The sequence below is a fragment of the Vigna unguiculata genome, chromosome 7 (genome assembly GCF_004118075.2).
Source record: "Vigna unguiculata cultivar IT97K-499-35 chromosome 7, ASM411807v1, whole genome shotgun sequence".
Taxonomy (NCBI): Eukaryota; Viridiplantae; Streptophyta; class Magnoliopsida; order Fabales; family Fabaceae; genus Vigna; species Vigna unguiculata.
In genome coordinates this window covers 29,680,995-29,699,896 of record NC_040285.1, presented here as the reverse complement: position 1 = coordinate 29,699,896, position 18,902 = coordinate 29,680,995, and the positions used below count along the sequence as shown (strand labels likewise).

Below are 18,902 nucleotides of genomic sequence, written 5' to 3'. Positions count from 1 at the left end.
GAAAACTAACTACACCAAACTTTATTACACTAAAACGATATTATTATACTAAAAATAAAATATATATAAATATTTATTATATTAAACTAAGTATTTATCTAATCTTGACATAATATCGCAAAAACACCATTTGTCCAAAGGGCAAATTTTTCCCGTACAATCCGATTAATATCCATGGCATATGCGATAGAGTCTTGTTTTCAAACCTAATAATGATTCATCCATAATCTGAAGCAGGCAAAGACATGAAGTGGATAAAAAGCTGGAATCAAATAACTCACACTCTTTACAAAATGGTTTTTAATCGAGAGATTACAACCTCACTCCAATCTAAAAAGACCCAACAATTTCCTCAAACACATTACATTTGTTAGTTTACCGTTTCCCTCTTAGGGACCACTTGACGGCCTGAATACAGTATAACCATTGACACCGCATGTCATATTTGAGTAATCTGGATAGTATGCATAATTACCGTTCTCTGTGTTTCTCATGCCTAGATACAACAGATCAGAACCACCCACTTGCCATTGGTTTGGTATCAACCCATCTACCTGACCATTCACGCAATGCACACTACTCATCGCTGGAATATAATCCCTCGCTGAATCATAATGCCCACCAGACAAGCTATACCCTCCTTGGAATCTATGGTCATTATGGTAACTTCGTGATCGCTCAAACCTGCAAGAACTGGTTGAAGATCCCAGATCATCATTTGCCACCAAATCCCCAGGAAAAGTGAGCTGTCGATTTAGCAACTGCGATCCATTATTTGGAGACTGGAATGCTGAACTTGATTTAGCCGACTTCCCAATAACATGTTCATCATCAAGCAGGTCATTTATGATATCAAGGTGTGGGAACTCATCCACCATTAACCCTTGGTTATGACGCCCAGATGCACAGGCTGGGAACTCAGTTGACATGTTGCCCATTGATCTACTGTGCGCCGGCCTGTACAAGTCATGATTTTGAGCATCATCGAGCCTGGAGGGTTGATCAAAGGGCATTCTGTTCGATTCCCTTTGAGAACTCTCAATCCACTGGGAACCATTCTGTAAAACATCCCGTGCAATCAAGCTAAAATGAACACCAGACTGACCAGAACTTTTGTCCAATCTGTCAGAGCTCTGGGATAAAAATACAGATGAATGTAACGATGGTTGAGAATAGCCAGGTGATGATGGATTTACTCCTGAACTTGAGGAGCTGGAATGGGTCAGACTAGCAGCAGTTGACGCCACAGGGTTTCCCAAAATCACATTTCTGTAGGATTGAGGAGCACGCCTATGGGTAGTAGCAGGTAAGGGATCAGGACCCAACCGGCCAGCTGCACTCACTGAGCGTGCAAGTAGGGGAGCAGTTTGAACCATGGAGGCAACAGGGGCAGTTGGCCTGGGACCAGGAACTAAAGGAGCACTTGAAGGTCTCGACATCATTGGCACTTGTGCCTCAGATCTTTCAGTTAATCTTGCAGTTGAAGTCTTTTGTATATCGGTTTTAGACACAGCTGGGACTGGTGATGCAGGAGTAAAAGGTGAAGATGGGTCTTTATCAGTCTGTGGGGAGCCACTTAAAGATGTTTTCCTGATATGAACAGGATATACAGTAGGGCTAGTCTTGTGTTCTAACTTCATTTGAATAGAGGATGATAAGTTTCTAGGAGGACTAATGGGTGAGGATGGCACAGCTGATATCTTTTCTTTTCGTAGACTGTCATTGTCAACAGATCTCTCTGCCTCAACAACGTCTCTGATGCCCGGTTTCTTCACCGAAAGAAACTCCTCTTCCTATCAATTAGAAAAGCAAAAGCACCATGTCAAGCTCCAATTAAACCAGAGATAGAGGCTTTAAGGTGAAATTGAGTATGAAAATAATTTATTCGTTTGTAAAAAAGATATTGAATGAAGATAAAAGTTTAAAGAAAAAAAAAAAAGCGAAACGAAAACTTTAAAAGCAAACATCAAATAAAAATAAAGTCATTGCCACTCCAAATCTGATTTCCTGTCCACTTCGATAGAAATAAGATTCAAATTCTTCCCAGTAAACAGAAAGCAGAGAATTCCAAAATCAAAAACAAGTCATGGGAAAGAAAATAAAGGGGATGTAAACATCTTCGTTCCAGCAAAATTTTGGAGATAAGCATTCACGTAGGCTCTCAATGGTTTAATGGTGTAAGAAAGGAAAGGAAAAGGTGATGGAAACAAGATGAAATGGATACACATCTTTTTTCCCATAATTAATCTCTAAACAGGATAGGAATATAGAAACATCAACTTTTTAAGTTGCAAATTCAAATTATTTTCATCTATTTGCAGATAGAAAATTAGTAAGGGAAAGCAAGGTGTTCAGTCATCTCTCTATTTTTAAGACCTTTTGTTGTACGAAGTGTAACTAATTTGAAATTATTTTCCACAAGAAAACTATAATCCTCCTCTTAAATGGTGAAAATAAAAAGTAAAAGTTATGGACGAACCTTGGATGATAAGGCACAAACACTAAAATTTGGGGAAAAAATAGACAAAAGGCATTTCATAACACAGAAAGTCAAATAGATGTGATTTAGAGAAGAATTTATGTTAATTGGATAAGTAGTTCCAACAAAGTCGAAATGACAACCTTTCTGACAACGTGCTGCTCGGCCCACTTCAACTGATCACGTAAGGAGAGGACAACAACCTCAGACTCAGATTTGCCAGTCTTACCACTTCCAGACTCATTGTTACTATCCCCAGCATCTGCCGCAGAACGAGATGGCTGACTATCTATTTCATTCGTCCAACTACTAACATCAGACAATGTTTTGCCTCGGTTCTTACCTCTACAAATAAAAAGTGTCATATCATATCACATAAACACATGAGCATTGATATCCATTCACACAAAATAAAAATATATAAGCACCTGCTAGGCGACTTTTGGACTTTATAATTTGAGAAAGAATTTCCCTTGTGGGGGTCACTCATGACTACTGACGGCAAAGAATCAGTAGAACATGTTGAAGAACTATCATCTATCACTGAACTGCTCCTTTTCTCGGACATTCCATTTCGTATCGTTGAAGCACCACCTATGCCATTGTTTCTATCCTCAGATGGAGGATGAACTTCTGATGCATCAGTATCCCAATTAACAGGACCAGCATCTCTGTCTTCTGAATCAGGCTGAAGCGTTTCAGCAACACCATCTACAGAGTCAGACACGTCAGAAACATCTTCCACAGCATCAGCCTTTTCAGACACAGCTACACCTTCCTCTATGTTAGAATCATTTTTGTCATCAGCAGCATTGTCTTGGTTCTTCTCAGGTACAGAGACAGTAGACCTCTCCTCCCTCCCTTTGTCCTTTCCTTTTCGGTTGTTACGTTTTTGTTTGGCCTGTAGTAAAAAGACAGGAATATCTGTCAACAATTATAGAAAAAAAAATATCAACCCACAAAACTCCTTACCTCATGCACATTAGATTATTTAATCCCAAAAATAACAAGCCGATGTCGACAGAAAAACCTAGAGAACATTACAGGTTACAAATTGGTAGCAAAATTACATCCAATTAAGGAAAAAATCAGCTCAAAGGGTCGTTACTGATTAACAATATTCAAATAGGTGTTTTGAATGGGTTAACCAAAGACTGACTAAATTAACCAGTAAATTTATTAGTTGTTCATAAACTTGATATTTTAACCAGCAAGCAGAGGAGACAATCCTCACCCCACAAATCGGTGTTGTAGGCTTGTTTAGAGTCAACCCAGATTCTAAGATGGTATTGAACCTATCTTAAATCCATTAAAAGGGACATCCACCATATTATCAGCATATCAAGCCCGCTAGTGTTGGATGTGAAGGGGCGTACTTTTAAAAACTAAAGTCCAGCACTGACTAGAAGTAATGTCAAAATATAATGTATAAGTGAAAGGCAGCGTTTATTTTATAGCCCAGTTTTACAGGGTGGTTGGTTAGACCTAAATCTATATTCTAAGATGATTTCCTAACTACTCTCCTTTTGTTCTGTTTGTATTTCTTGTACATTATTGCTTTGCTTTCATTAGTGGAGTTGCACCAGATATCAACCCAAAGAAATTTATAGAAGGCTGGGTTTGTAAAGAAGTAAGAGAGGTCTTCAACAGGCACCTCACATCACACATAAAGATGGGGAAATTATGTATATGTGCATATATGAACATACTATGCCTTATTTCCCTTAAATTTAAGCGAATTGAAAGATGCTATTCATTAGAAAAAAAGAATCCAAATTAGTGAAACTCTTACTCCAGCTGGGGTTCAGCATAGGCAGGAGTTGATGACTTCAACAGTACCAGAATAAAAAAAGTAAATCGGTGGCATTGACCAACTCTACCTGCTTTCAATGTGTTCATTATATCATAACAGTTTTCATTTACAGTTCATTTTCTGTAGTTTAACTATCTTCCGTAGTGAAATTCATAAGAGTTCACTTCTAAACCACAACATTACAGATAATCAAATAAGAACCTAATTTGCTAACAAGAGAGCTAGACAATGCATTGCATCAGTGAAATCAACATTCCGATAACCAAAAATCCCTTGAAACTGCATTTTCAATGGGTTCCAGACCTGTTTTTTCTTCGACTTCTTCTCCCTCTCACTCCCACGTTTTGCTTTTTGATCACTTTCAGCTTGCCATGCAGCCTCTTCTTCACGGATGAGTTCTTCTTGTCTTTTTAGTGCAACAGCTTCCTGGTAGGCAACCTCAATTTTATTACTGCACCCATGAAACTAAATAGTCAGGATATCTAAATTGATGCATGTCTATTACCTACATATGAAACAAAAATTATGCCTCTTCCTAACTTCTAGGTAGGATGCTTACATGGGCCCTACCATTAGGAACTTCTCAATATTTCCATATTTTCAACAATTTCCTATTCTCCGTTGGCAATACTACAAAGTAGAGGAACTCCAAGCTCATTGATACAAGGGGATCACAACTTCTGAATAAGCTAATATTTCAAAACAGGCATTTAAACTTGAAGCAACTCATAACTAAGTCTGTATTATGCAGAATAATCAGCTGCATCCTATTTTGCCAACAATTGTAGAACATTGGCCAAAACGTGGAAGTAGATAAGCACTCAGTTGATGCAATGCAACACGTCCACACTGAGCTAACATTTACGAAATGAAAATTGCTAACTACTTTTCTGGTAGAATCTGGTTATCTATCAAAACATAAAGGCACAAAAAGGCTATCTTCTATTCTCATTGGTTCCACCAAAAACCCTATAACCAGGATGTACTACCCTGTACCTGTTGTTCTATTTTGTTCTATTTTGTTCCATTTTTAGAACACAAGACATACTATTGAACTCAATGTCCTATAGTGTCTCATTCTTGCGTGTCACCAAACATACTCATTCATAGATTAGATTCCAATGACCAATTGTGTCCGATTCTAATGCATTTACCAAACACACAATGTAGAAAAAAGTTAGCCAAAGTACATTGAACATCATGCTAATGTTCTTGCTTTGATCTGAAAGAACTCAACCAAAAAATGTTAACTCAAAGGAATAGCCTTAACCTGGACCCTTCACTTTAAGGATATTCATCAATGGCAGCATAAAGATTATCAACCTGCCCCCCTCTCCCCCTCAATCATTGTTAATATCGGTACATAGAAATGGAGAGCATCCCAAATCAGCAGGCTAACTGTGTCAATATTATGCATGCCTCTCTAATACTTGATTAAGGGGGAAATACAAGCATAAGTAAAGAGTACATATAAAAGCAATGAAGCTGAGAAACTTGAACGCTCTGAATTCATTACAAAATTACTGTGTATACTACCTGAATATATGGGCAAGGACAAATATTTCCAAAGTCCTACGACCCAATTCTGTTAAACGCCTTTCATCACGCTCAATAGAATCCTTGTTGAAATCCTCTCCAGAATTTCCATCCTGCAAAATTAAGAGAAAAAAGGCCTTTATTATTAAATCCCGTCAAATTTTTAAATTAAAGTAGTCTAATACCTGATGATTACCAATTTATGTAATTTACCGTTGAAAAAATTATTGCAAAATTGTTATTATTCAATTATAAATTTTCAAAGCAACTCTAAACACGTGTAATCATTCTAAAATGACAGAATAAAAGATGAAATATAAGAAACAGAAGCAAAAAACATTGAAGCATAAAACATAAATCGAATAACTCTTAAGGTTAATAGCTCAGATGACCAGCTGATGTAGTAGTAGTGATTGAGTGAAAACCAATCCTAAAATCAATGCTATTCAGAATACAATAGCCGAGTTTCAGTTTCCTTTTCTCCCTGGTCTAGACCCCATTTAAACATATTCTGTTCTGCTCTTATTTGTCAACTACATCCTCAAAAACCTCAGCCCAATACAATCACATTTCATAGAGATCAGTGCTCAACCGTGTCACCAGTTATCAGATCAGGTGTCAACCCAAAATTCCATGGTCACTATCACAAACATAATTCTACATCTTACCTTTGTCCGGTTTTGAGGGCACTTTTCATCTTTAGGAGGCAGTGGTTCTATTGCAGCCCTTTCAAGTAGCAGTAAAACATCATCCACCAGTACAAACATGTCTTTCTCAACATGAACAAGTGGCGCTGGTATTTCTTCAGCATCCAGCAATTTCACTTTAGCTTTTTGGTTTTGAGTCTGGCCTTCAAGAGCATTCAATCCACTATGCAAGGAATCCATTACCAAAGTAGAAGTGACTTCTTTCTCAATGAAGAAATGCTTTACAACTACTTTCAAAATTACATCTGTCTTCTCCCTAGACATGTGGCGCTTAGAAGTCTGGTCAATTTCCCGCCAGAAAGAAAAGAAGCTGCATACATATTAATATTTTATCAGAACAAAATAAGACACCAGAACTTAAACGTCTGAGATACTAGGGAATTAATGATAATACATAATATAAAATAGGAAAACAATATGCATTCCAATAAAAAGAAAATATCAAATCATATTTAATTTCAAATAGGATGTAAACATACATTTCAAGATACACACGAAATAGGCAGACTGCCTGAAGTCAGCTATAATACATAAAAACCATGATCACCTATTTGATTTGACCATAACATTCATTCCTCTTCTGTATCTTTTATGCAATATAGCTAACATTTTTTCTACTTTCCAGATTGAACGGGAATTAAGTCAAATCTTTCAGTACAAGTGTTAAACTATTGTTATTGATCTGGAAGTGTGAAAAAGAAGTAACATCATCCAGACTTTTATTAGGTGACAATCCGGAGCAAGATTAGACTTGCAATGTGTCTGAAGAGGGAGATTTTTAAAGGAGAGCACATGTACCTTGACCATCTAGCTTTATCCTCTATCAATTTCCCAAGTTTGCTTCTTCTCTCCTCCACGAAACGCCGACAAATTTGTTCTACATTTGTCAAATATACCCTAACAAGTTCTCTCCTATATTGACAATCAAGGCACCGGAAAGGTCTGTCTGATTTCTCCCTATGCAGCAGAAACAAAAAAGGAATATATGGTCACACTTCAAGATAAAATCCCAAGGAAAATGAAAAAATAAATTAACAAGTTGCGACATTTGTCTGCCCCATAAACTTAATAAATAAAAAACAAGAGCGAAATTTGGTGTATTTAAAAAATAGAAGAGAAGATGCAGTCTAACTTGGCAACAGACGAATAAAACTTGAAATTCTGAACAAGGGATAAGCATAGTGCGTAGGTGCGCAGAGTAATGCAAGCAGGTTATTGTGACAAGGGGTAGGCTTTTTCACCAAGAGTTTTCTCAGTAGTGGAAGAACGCAATTTAGGAGGAAAAAAACTTCTGACATTTTTCTAAAAGTGGAATTTATATTAAAAAAAATATTTCTACCTACTTTGTTAAAAAACCATCCAAATGCATCTATACACATGAAAAACTATCGTTACAAATGCTTTAAGCACCATTGTATGTTTTATTTATGGCATTTACAAATTTGGACTGATGATTGATAAATATTCACCCCACACATTTATATTTATAACAATCAGGTATGGGTATACAAATCACCAGCAGTGCCATTTGGGTAATGAACCATGGGAGAGGGTGTGAATTGTGATGATAGACTCAATACACCCTCCGTTTTGAGGTCAAATTGTCAAATAATACCCTCGTACATGTTCTTTATTTCACCTTTCTGGAAATTAAATTCCAGAACAATTTGGAACTGTAAAAAAATCGACTCCCAGATTTAAATTCTGCAAGTCATTGTTCATATACCAGAATTTAAATTCAGAAAAGTCAACATTTTACATTCCGGAACACACTTTTAAGAACGAGAAATAAATTTCTGGAAAACATTTTATATTGACTCAAAATTCCATGACCTGAAGACAATAAAATAAAATAACAAAGAAATGAAAAAACAAATAAAGACAGGATGAAGGGGCTCATTGAGCCCTAAATATAATGAAATTTACCATAGCAGCACAGATGGTGTGAAAGGGGAAGGTCCCACAGTATTATCGATGTTTAACTTTTAACTACAGACAAGCTGCATTTGACATCATCTACCAGGTTTTATTTTATCGTGATCAAGAGCCACTGTTAACATACTATACATTCATCTCAATATAAATTCTGTGGAGAATGCATACAAATTCAAAGAATATGGAATGAGACCTCATACCATATGTTCACGAGGATTGCCACACAAACTTTAGGTATAATATATAACAATAAGAAGGAACAGTCCAAGAAAATATAAAATATTGTTCCAAAAAACCAATGGGAATTACAAATTGACACAAATGGAATCCAAGATTCATAAACTCAGCAATAAATGCTACAGTGGAAGCCTGAACTTGTTTAGACCCAACTTCACTACAAAGTTAACTTCACATCATAAAAATATTATTTCTATCTGGCTTTCAATTTACTATGAAACTATGGAGGACCAATCACTCAAACTAGCATAATTAAGAGACATCCATTTGTTCTGATGTTCTTTCTAGATAAGGAAACAAAATGAAGTTCAAAATTATATCATATGGCAAGTAACCTTAATTATTAAGACAGCTTGGTGGAAGATGGACTGAGTATTCGAAATATCCTAAATAACATAAATTAAAAATAGAATACCTTATGACTTGAACTTGAGCTTTTATTATCAGATTGTCTGAAGTATCAACAAATCCATCATACACCTTGGACAGTTCCATAAACTTTTTCCATCCCCAGTCATGCTCCTTCTTCCAAAATCGATGCAATGTATCTAGAAAACTCAAGGGCATTTATTTCAATAATATTGAAAGAAAAATTGTAATCTTTGGTAATTAACCCAACTATTATGAAACAGACCAGAATATTTTGATTTCTTTGGGTCTTTATTGACCACGGCTATTGTAAATTGAGCAAAATGACTCCATCCTGTCTTGCCCAAGAAAGAAAAAGTAAGCACAACCAAATACTATGGAACTAATTGTAGAAAATAGAACTAGTAATCGTCAATGCAATCTGAAAAAGATTGTGAATTGAACCTGGAAGAAGTTTGTCATGATTAGCAACACACAGAAAGAGTGAGAGATGATTGCATACATCACAGCCTTGTGGATAGATTAAAATATACCTGCCACAAACAAAACAATTATTAATTCAAAAAATCAACACTAGTATTCATCATGTCATCTGAAGTTATAAACTATCTCACCAAATAAAATGTATTTCTTAGACTGCACATACCAACATTAAATTAAGAGCATGATTTCCATGAAAACTACAATAGTCCTCACATGACACCTGTAGCAAGTGAGATAAAGCAGGTATCTTTCTCTTGTATGACAAATTAGTATATGAAAGGGTCACAAATTCCATATAAATATCTAAAAATAGCAGATTATTGGTCAGGACTATTGACACTTCTACTGTGTTTTTGTGCACGTCCTTGTCCAATTTCTAACTCATTTGTAGAATTAACCTAACTGCCATTTTGATAAACCTCTTAGGAAGTCCAAAGCCCTGCCTAAGGGAAAAGTTATTTACTTTGGCAACAGAAATTTAATAACATTGCAGGTTCACAGGTCACATAAAGCTCTTGAAATTCTGATAAACATCTAAGGAAGTCCAAAGTCCCACCTAAGATAAAGTTATTTAGTTGGACATCAGGGCTTGAATAGAATTAAAACCTCAGATTCACAGGTCACATAAAGATCTTTTCCCTGACATGCGTTTGGGCATGCTCAGTACCCTGACATTTGTAATTGACAGTTACCTGTTTATTTTATGTTCAAAGTTTTTTACAGAATCCTGTTTTATAAAAAGTTCTTGGACCAATGTTTGGTTGCAATCAAGAGGAATTTGGTATTAGAGACCAGTTTCTTTTCCTAAGGCAATGTATAATCTGTCACTAGTTGGTATGGTAAATCTTTTCCTAGACAGATTTAATTCCTCCAAAATCCCCCACACTTCTGTATGACCAAATGAATTTCTTCATTTAAATACACACACATACATACAACAGAGAGAGCATATGATGTGTTAGAGATAAACTACACTGGTTAAGATCCATCAGTGTTTCTTCAAAAATTCAAAGATAAAACAAGTCACAATTGACTAAAGATGATAAATGTATAACAAGGTCCGGCATGCAATATAGTTTTGGAGGTGTAAATAAAAATAAAGCAAAGCAACAAGGACAGTTAAATTCTACATCTTCAGCATACCCCAGTACTAAAAGGTTACTTGCTATGTATGGGGAAGGGTCATTGTATGCAGCCTTACCCTTGCATATGCAAAGAGGCTGTTTCCAGATTCGAACCCATGACCAACCGGTCAACAAGGCACAACTTTACTGCTGCACCGGGCTCCCCCTCATGATAGTTAAGTTCTAAATCACAACAAAAGCTATGTAAGTCCAATGATATGTAACACCTCATACCATTTGTAGCCGCCAACCTCAAATGGACTACTGCGAAGTTCCCTTTTGTTAATTTGAGAAAACTTTTCTATCTTCCATGTATATCTTCCAAATAACTCCGAAGGTTTTGGTCCTATGAAGAGAAAAACAAATATGACTTTAAACAATTCTTCAGGCAAATAGTAATTTTTAACCTTTAAGATGAGAAAAGGCCATGACATTAAAATGACATCTGCGTAGCCTAAGATTTAAATAACTACTTTCTTAATCACCCATCCATACAAATTAATAAACACACTAAACCACTGATATCAATCAAAATACCAAGGAGCAAAATATTTTCATATAATACAAACCTGATCTGAGCATTCTTGATTTCATATAATACAATCTCTTTATTTATTTATTTTTATTTTTTTTGTTACAAGGGGAAAAACAAAACGAAACAGAAAACAGACAGCAATACCATCCTAAGCTCGAACAGAAAAGCAGACACAAACATGAAATATAACAATGTAAAAATGTAAGGAAAAAAAAACGTATAGAGTTAAAATTAGAAAAAGAAATCGTCACCATCATCTCCATCATCAGAGTCCCAATAAGGGGGAGAGGTAGATGTGATTCCATTTTCCACCTGCTCAGAAGAACGCCATTCTGCCAATGCTTCCCCGGATTGACATCGCTGCTCATTTGAAATTCCCTCCACAGACTTTCCCACACCAGACTCCTCACTCACAATCCCAGTCATTCCCTGATTAAGAAATATTTCACTAACTGCCTTCTTAAAACGCCAACTGAATAACAATCAGACAAACAAAGACAAAATCAGCCCTTAAACCCCCACCTTGCATTACAAGACAGTAAATCACTCCAAAAAATAAATCAATAAGTATTCATTTGCAACTACATCTAAAAAGTTCTACAAAATATAACCATAGTCATAACCAATGCACGTTGTCAAGGAACAAATTCAAAATCGCAATAACTGATAATCCCAATTCAGAACACAAGAAAACAAACCCACCCCTTCCCCTGAACCATATCGATTAACCTAATGAAACACTACCTTCTCCAATGTAAATTCCTCCAAAAAAATATTCAGAGCAGAACACGAAACCAAGCCAAAAACCCCAATCATCAATAAAAAACCCTAGAACAAAGATTCAAACTAATTGAAAGAAGCTTGAATTAAGAAAATAAGCTCAACGAGGTAGCAAAACCAGTTCGATGAGGTCCAATTGCATGAACCCCAAAAATAGAATATTCCCCCAAACAATCAACACCGAAAAACACGAAGATCCTGGACAGTATTTCCCAGAAGTCACCCAAAAAAATAACTCACTAATCAAAATCCTGACGCAATAAACAATAAAAACGAAGCTCAGTTAAAGATTGAGCTGAGGTAAAAGAAAAAAAGCGATGCCGTGGATCGATGAGGAGTTGACAAACCTGGAATCAAAGTGCAGAAGTTTGTCAAGAAGGCACAATTCTAGCGCTGAGATTTTAGAGAGAGAAAGACGAAGTGAGAGAAAGAAAGACAGGGTTGAGCAGCAACAGGAAACAAAGGCATAACAAAAAAAAAGAATAATGATTTTTTTTTTTTCAATTACATGACTTTGTGCTTTCTTCTTATTCTGTTGAAACTTGAAATCGAACTGATTCCTTACAGTAACCCTAACCGCCATCATTTTTTATTACTCCTTCTCAATTTTGTGTTTTTTATATATAAATATGTTTTGTTATTACATGTAAATGTAAATGAATATGTTTTGTTGTAATGAAACATTAGTGTTCAAATTGAATTATTGATGTTGTCAGTTTAATTTTAAAAGAATTAATATTTAGTTAAAATTTTATTTTTTTATGCAGATGTAGATAAAAATTTAAAATAATAGTCTTACAAAATACATTTAAATAAATGGTATAATATTTTAAAATTATTTCTGTAAGAAAACAAACATCCTACTAATATATTTAATCTCGTAACTAATGAATAAAAAAATGTAAAATATTTCAGAATTTGTTAAAGTTCTTGATTGTAATAATTACTAAAAAATCATTCATATCAATTTGAATTACTCCAGATTTAGTATAATTCTTAAATATTAAAAGTTGAGTATGAGAAAGAGTAAATAGTCATGCTAAAATGGATATTTTTGTTAAAGTTGTTTTATTCTATTTATCTTATTTAAATTATAATAAGACAAGATCTTTAAATATGGTAAAAATATGTGTTTTTATTTTGACACAGTAGTTTTTTTTTTATTATTAAAATTCAATTGATCAAACTAAACTATAAAATAATTCATTTTGGTTAAAAATATCAATTCAGGCTTCTTAACTAAGTTTAATGAAATTTAATGCCAATTCAGTGGTGTACAATTTTTTTTAACAACAGAAAATAACAAAAAAGGATTCTCTTAAATTAAAAACTAAAATTATTTTTTTAATTTAAAGATAATTAAAAAATTAATAACTTTAACTATAAAAAGAAAATTTATTGTTAAGTAAGCAATTACAAATATATTCATTCTTAAATCCTACTCAATTAAAAATAGAAGTTTGGAAAATACTTTTAGTTTAGTTGAATATTTTTTCAAAAGATGATAAATATGTTAATCCCACCGTCACGTTAATTTCTCCATTTTAATACATAATGACTTTTATATCTCGGGGTATCTTTTAATTTAGTTAAACAGTTCTCATCTCTAAATTTAGGTGTATCTTTTAATTTCAATTTAGTTAAATATGTTGTAATCGCTAGATTTAGGTGTGAAATAGATTTTGTTTTATTTCACAAATATAATTTAGTTTTCCAATTTTATAAATAAATAAATATAATTTTTTTACTTTAACTGTGACAAATATTTATTTATTTTTAAAATTTATAAAATAAAATGTATTAAAGTTTAAATAATAAAAAATTTCCATTCATGTCCAAATTGAGATATTAAAGCATATTTAACTCTTTAATTTTTAGATAATCTTTAATTTTTAGAGATGTCATAGTGGGTTTCAATCCGTAGGTCAACTTAACAACTTAACTTACCATAGGTTCAAGTCAGGTTAGATAGAGAAAATTTCACTTTTTTTTCTAAAGTGGGTTCAACTGAACTCGGTTCACTTAACCCACCAATAATTCAATTTTTTACACTATTTTTTAAAAAAATTATACGTATTTACTACTTGTAATTATATGAGTTGTTTTATAATATTTGAATAGCTTGAATGTTTGATTTATTTGTTTGTGAAATTATATATGTTGATACTTTAATTTTTAACTATTATCTCTATTATAATATTTTGAGAATTAATTGAACACTTTGATTCAACTATTACAATAAATAGATTGAGTTAATTCACTCTCATTGTAATGCAATAAATATATAAAAATAAATTGCAAAAAAAAAAATTTATAAGTGGTCAATCCACTAACCTACCAACTTGTTGTGGGTCAGACCGGATTGTAAAATTTATGACTTACCAAAAATATGAGTCGGGTTGAAGTAAACTTTTTTAGCTCGATCCGTAATAAGACAATTCGTATGAGTTAGGTTGACTTACTTTAACATCTACTGTGAAAAAAGAAAAGAAAAATAACATTTAAAGAGATAAAAACACTATCAATAAGGTGAATTGCACAAATAATTCTAAATTATATGTTGTGAATATATACGTAACATATTTTTATTTTCTAAAGAATTTTAGATGGAATGTAGAATTAACTATAATAAAAAATATTTTGTAACTTTTCTTTATAATTATTCACTAAATACACATTTATTATTACATTCAGTTTCAATGTGACTTGAACATTAAAGGATAACTCTTCTTAGTGTGGACTACTATTAAATCTCAAAGATTAAAAAAGTATATATAAAGAAAAACGACATTCATATCTGTAAGGTCCTAATTAGGTTATATTTATTAGGTGTAGTTAAAAGAATCAAATTCTGAAATTCAACCTATAATAATAATTTAAATTTACGTTTGCTTATTTTAAATTCAATCTATTTAACTGATTTAGATCAAAATTATATTTGAATATTTTTTAGGTTTTGAAAATTTAAAATATAGATATTTAAGTCAAGTTACGACAATTAAGATAAGATTGAGCCAAATCAAGGCTAAGGTCAGATAAAAATTAAGTAAGAAAATTAAATTAAATTGAGTGAACATTAGTTAAAATGTTAAATTCAGTCAAACTGACGTAAAAATCCATATGAGTCGATCTATGTTAAGGACAACCCGAATCATCATATATTTAATTTTAAATTAATATTAATCGAAAACGAAAACCGTGTATTGTTTACTCACTGATTCTAGATCACAAAAAATTTAATTATTTTTGTCATTATAAAATTTAAACATATTTTTTCAATTCAATTTAAGAAAGTTTTTCCTTCTTTTCTCAACTTCCACGGAATCAAGTATCCTTCTTCATTTCTCATTTTCTCCTATGTTCCTCGTTGTTCTTCTTCAACCCCAAATTTTAAAATCTTTTTCCCAATGACGTTATAGTACTAGGCATGCTTGGACCAGGGTCTCAGATTTTTAGGAAGTAGAAGGGACGTTTTTGGAGTTAAATTGATGTTGGGATGAATTTTTATTATAATTTTGATTTATTGAGGTTATATAAGGTTTTGGTATTTTTACTTCATCTTTCTCTTCAACCCTAATGCACAAGAAAAACACAGATAAGGGAATACTTGTTTATAAGTCTTGCATGTGATTTTAATGAATTAGTTAAACTGTGGGGATTTTAAGATGTTATCAAATGAATTAATTCCTTGTAGTTTACTTTTGAACCTTGATTTGAGTTTTTTTAATCCACATTCATCAAAATGTTTAATTTCACGAAAATTAATATTTCAAGTTACATAAAAGTAAATGAAAAAAACGAGTCTAAGTTTTATATTGTATGTAAATCATAAAGTTAAGTATCATAAAAAAATAAAAATTTATAAACTCGTTAATGAAGTAGGATTAGAATTAATATCAATATTTCATGTGGGATTAAACTCGTTTTTCATAAATGTTAAATATTCTGATGAACTTTCTTCTAGAAAAATTCATTAGTGATTTATGCTATAATTTAGATTCCGAGATGTGAGTTAGATTAAGATTTTTGTTAAGAATGTAATGTTATTTTTTTAAAATATTCTTATATGGAAAATCTATTATGATGAAAACATTTGATGATACTTGACATTAAAAAACTAAGAGGGTGATTTAAAAACATATTCTCAAAAACAGTTTGTGTGAAAATATTGTTATTTAATTATTGGGCAAAAATTGATTAAAAATAATTGAAGTAGTTTTAAAAATAATTTGCATACTTCGGACTCTTTTTTTTTCCAAGTGTATTTAATTAATCCATGTTGAAAAAGAAATGAAAGTCTTAATTTTGAACGAGAGTTTTCATGCTAAAACTGTCAAGTAATTCCATTATTTTCAAAATTCTTATTAAGTTATGAAAGAATTAGATAAAATATGTGGTAAACTAATTATATTTGTAAAGGGTCGAGATAAAGGATGAGAAACTGAAAAAATAAAAATTTTATTTACTTGGTGATGGAATGTATTCTATACGAAAAAATGTTAATAACATATCATCTTTAAATATTCTTTATGAACTGAAATTTATTGCAACATTGACATTATTATTTAATTAACAAGTTTCATTCTCAATTTTATAATTTATTTATAATAAATTAAAATTAGTGACAGTAAAATACGTTTACAAAGATTGATACATGATAATGATACTTTAACCCACTTTTTTTGATCCACTTCTAATTTACCACTCTCATCACCCTTAGATTATCACATCACATCACTACAAAAAATTAAAATAGATGATCTAAGAATGATAAAAATAGTGGATTAAAAATGAGTAAAAAAATGGATTAAAATATTATTTTTCATTTATATATTAGTCCTGGATAGAGATGGCAAATAAACCCGTGCCCGTGGGTATCACCCGAACCCGTCCCCGTTTTGACGGGGAATCCCCGCTTTGACTGGGTATGGGTATGGGTATGGGTAATACCCGAAATTTTCAACTGGGGATGGGGATGGGATGGGGATATATATATACCCGCCCAAATACCCGTCCCCGCTTAAATTACTAAACTATTTATAATTTATTAAATAATCTAAAAAATATATATAAATAAATAATATATTTACACATAAAATAAAATAAATATAATATAATATAATATAGTATATATACATATAAATAAAATATACTTATATATATATATATATATATATATATATATATATATATATATATATATTTACACATATACATGTAATATAATATAATATAATATAATATAATATACATATAATATATATACATAATAATATAATATAATATATATAATATATACGTATAAAAAAATTAATCATTTAACTAGTGAGATCTTTTATAAACAAATTTATAACATTACAAATTTATAAAAATTTAAAAGAAATATATATATATATATATATATATATAAGCATAAAATATCTACGCATATACATATAATATATATACATAATAATATAATATATATTATTATATTTATATTATTATATAATATAATATAATATATACTTAAAATAAATATATATCTATAAATATATATATAAATATATATATATATATATATATATATATATATATATATATATATATAAACATAAGATATCCACACATATAAATATAATAGATATATACATAGTAATAATAATATAATATATAATATAATATAATATATATAAATAATTATATATATATATATATATATATATAAACATAAGATATCCACACATATAATATATATATACATAATAATATAATATATAATATAATATAATATAATATAATATAATATATATATATATATATATATATATATATATATATATATAACATATTTCTCATTTTCTTTGTTTTTTGTTATACACTTTGTTTACTCTCTCAATTGTCTGGTTTGTTTTTCAAGATTTAATTTTGAAGGTAATTTTTTTTCTTCTTATTACATAATTTTTACTCTCTGTACATGGTTATGTTCAAATAGGTGTTCCTCAATTTCATTCTATGAAATAATTTTTAGGTTACACATTTGATTATCTTTATTTATTTATTTATTTTCATGAAAATGTTTGACTCTTATTTTGTAGCTCTTCTTTTTGTTACTTTGGTTATACACTTTTTTACTCTCTTTTAATTGTTTGGCTTGTTCTTTAAGGTTTAAGCAGATCTTCAAGGTACTTTTCCTTTTATCATAATCTTAATTATACATTTTTTTGTTCCGTTATGTTATGTTCAAATGGATATTCTCAATTTTGGGTCACACATTTAATTATCTTTACTCCTTTATGATAATTTTATTTATTATTTATTTTTTGTTTCATGATAATGTTTAATTCTCAATTTTAAGTGCTCAATTGCATAAATCCTTAATTTAATTCAAGATCAAAAGATGAAGAATCTATGTTTAAATTTGAATTATTATTAATTTAATTTTGTTATTTGTGCTATTTCGTTTAAGTGGTATAATATAAATTTTTAATAGTATAAAAAATATTTGAAATATTTTTAAACTTTATTATTGGTTTTCCTTTTATATTTTGTTAAAAAAGAAATTAACATTTTTACTTTGTTTGATTTTTTTTGTTACGTATGTTAGTTTCTAGAGAAAATGAGCACAGGAGATCAAGATTTGCAGGTACCAAGTCCACCACAGTGTTCACAACAACCAACTCCCTTTCAAAGTTCCAATAATGACAGTCAATCTCCATTGAATCCATCTACTCAAATTTATTAATATTTTTTGTTAGTATTTTTTGTGAATTCTCATCTAGAGATGGCAAATAAACCCGTGCCCGTGGGTATCACCCGAACCCGTCCCCGTTTTGACGGGGAATCCCCGCTTTGACTGGGTATGGGTATGGGTATGGGTAATACCCGAAATTTTCAACTGGGGATGGGGATGGGGATGGGGATA

At 31.4% G+C, this 18,902-nt stretch overlaps 1 protein-coding gene across 4 annotated transcripts; it reads right to left on the bottom strand.

Moving 5' to 3' along the window:
- Positions 1 to 229: 229 nt before the first annotated feature.
- LOC114192605 (TNF receptor-associated factor homolog 1b-like) lies at positions 230 to 12,542 on the bottom strand. 4 transcript variants are annotated; one of them, XM_028082382.1, is made up of 13 exons: positions 12,346 to 12,542; positions 11,470 to 11,690; positions 10,918 to 11,029; positions 9,521 to 9,609; positions 9,342 to 9,410; positions 9,123 to 9,255; positions 7,334 to 7,492; positions 6,497 to 6,845; positions 5,829 to 5,941; positions 4,596 to 4,743; positions 2,908 to 3,380; positions 2,623 to 2,824; positions 230 to 1,793 (listed from the first exon to the last, which is right to left on the bottom strand). In XM_028082382.1, exons 2-13 carry the CDS (start codon positions 11,642 to 11,644, stop codon positions 390 to 392), a joined length of 3,426 nt encoding a protein of 1,141 aa, XP_027938183.1. In that variant the 5' UTR covers positions 11,645 to 11,690; positions 12,346 to 12,542; the 3' UTR covers positions 230 to 389. The 4 variants fall into 4 exon arrangements, with proteins under 4 accessions (XP_027938183.1, XP_027938184.1, XP_027938185.1 ...); XM_028082383.1 differs by having other exon boundaries at positions 11,470 to 11,647; positions 12,346 to 12,489; XM_028082384.1 differs by lacking the exons at positions 11,470 to 11,690; positions 12,346 to 12,542 and having other exon boundaries at positions 10,761 to 11,006.
- Positions 12,543 to 18,902: the final 6,360 nt, after the last annotated feature.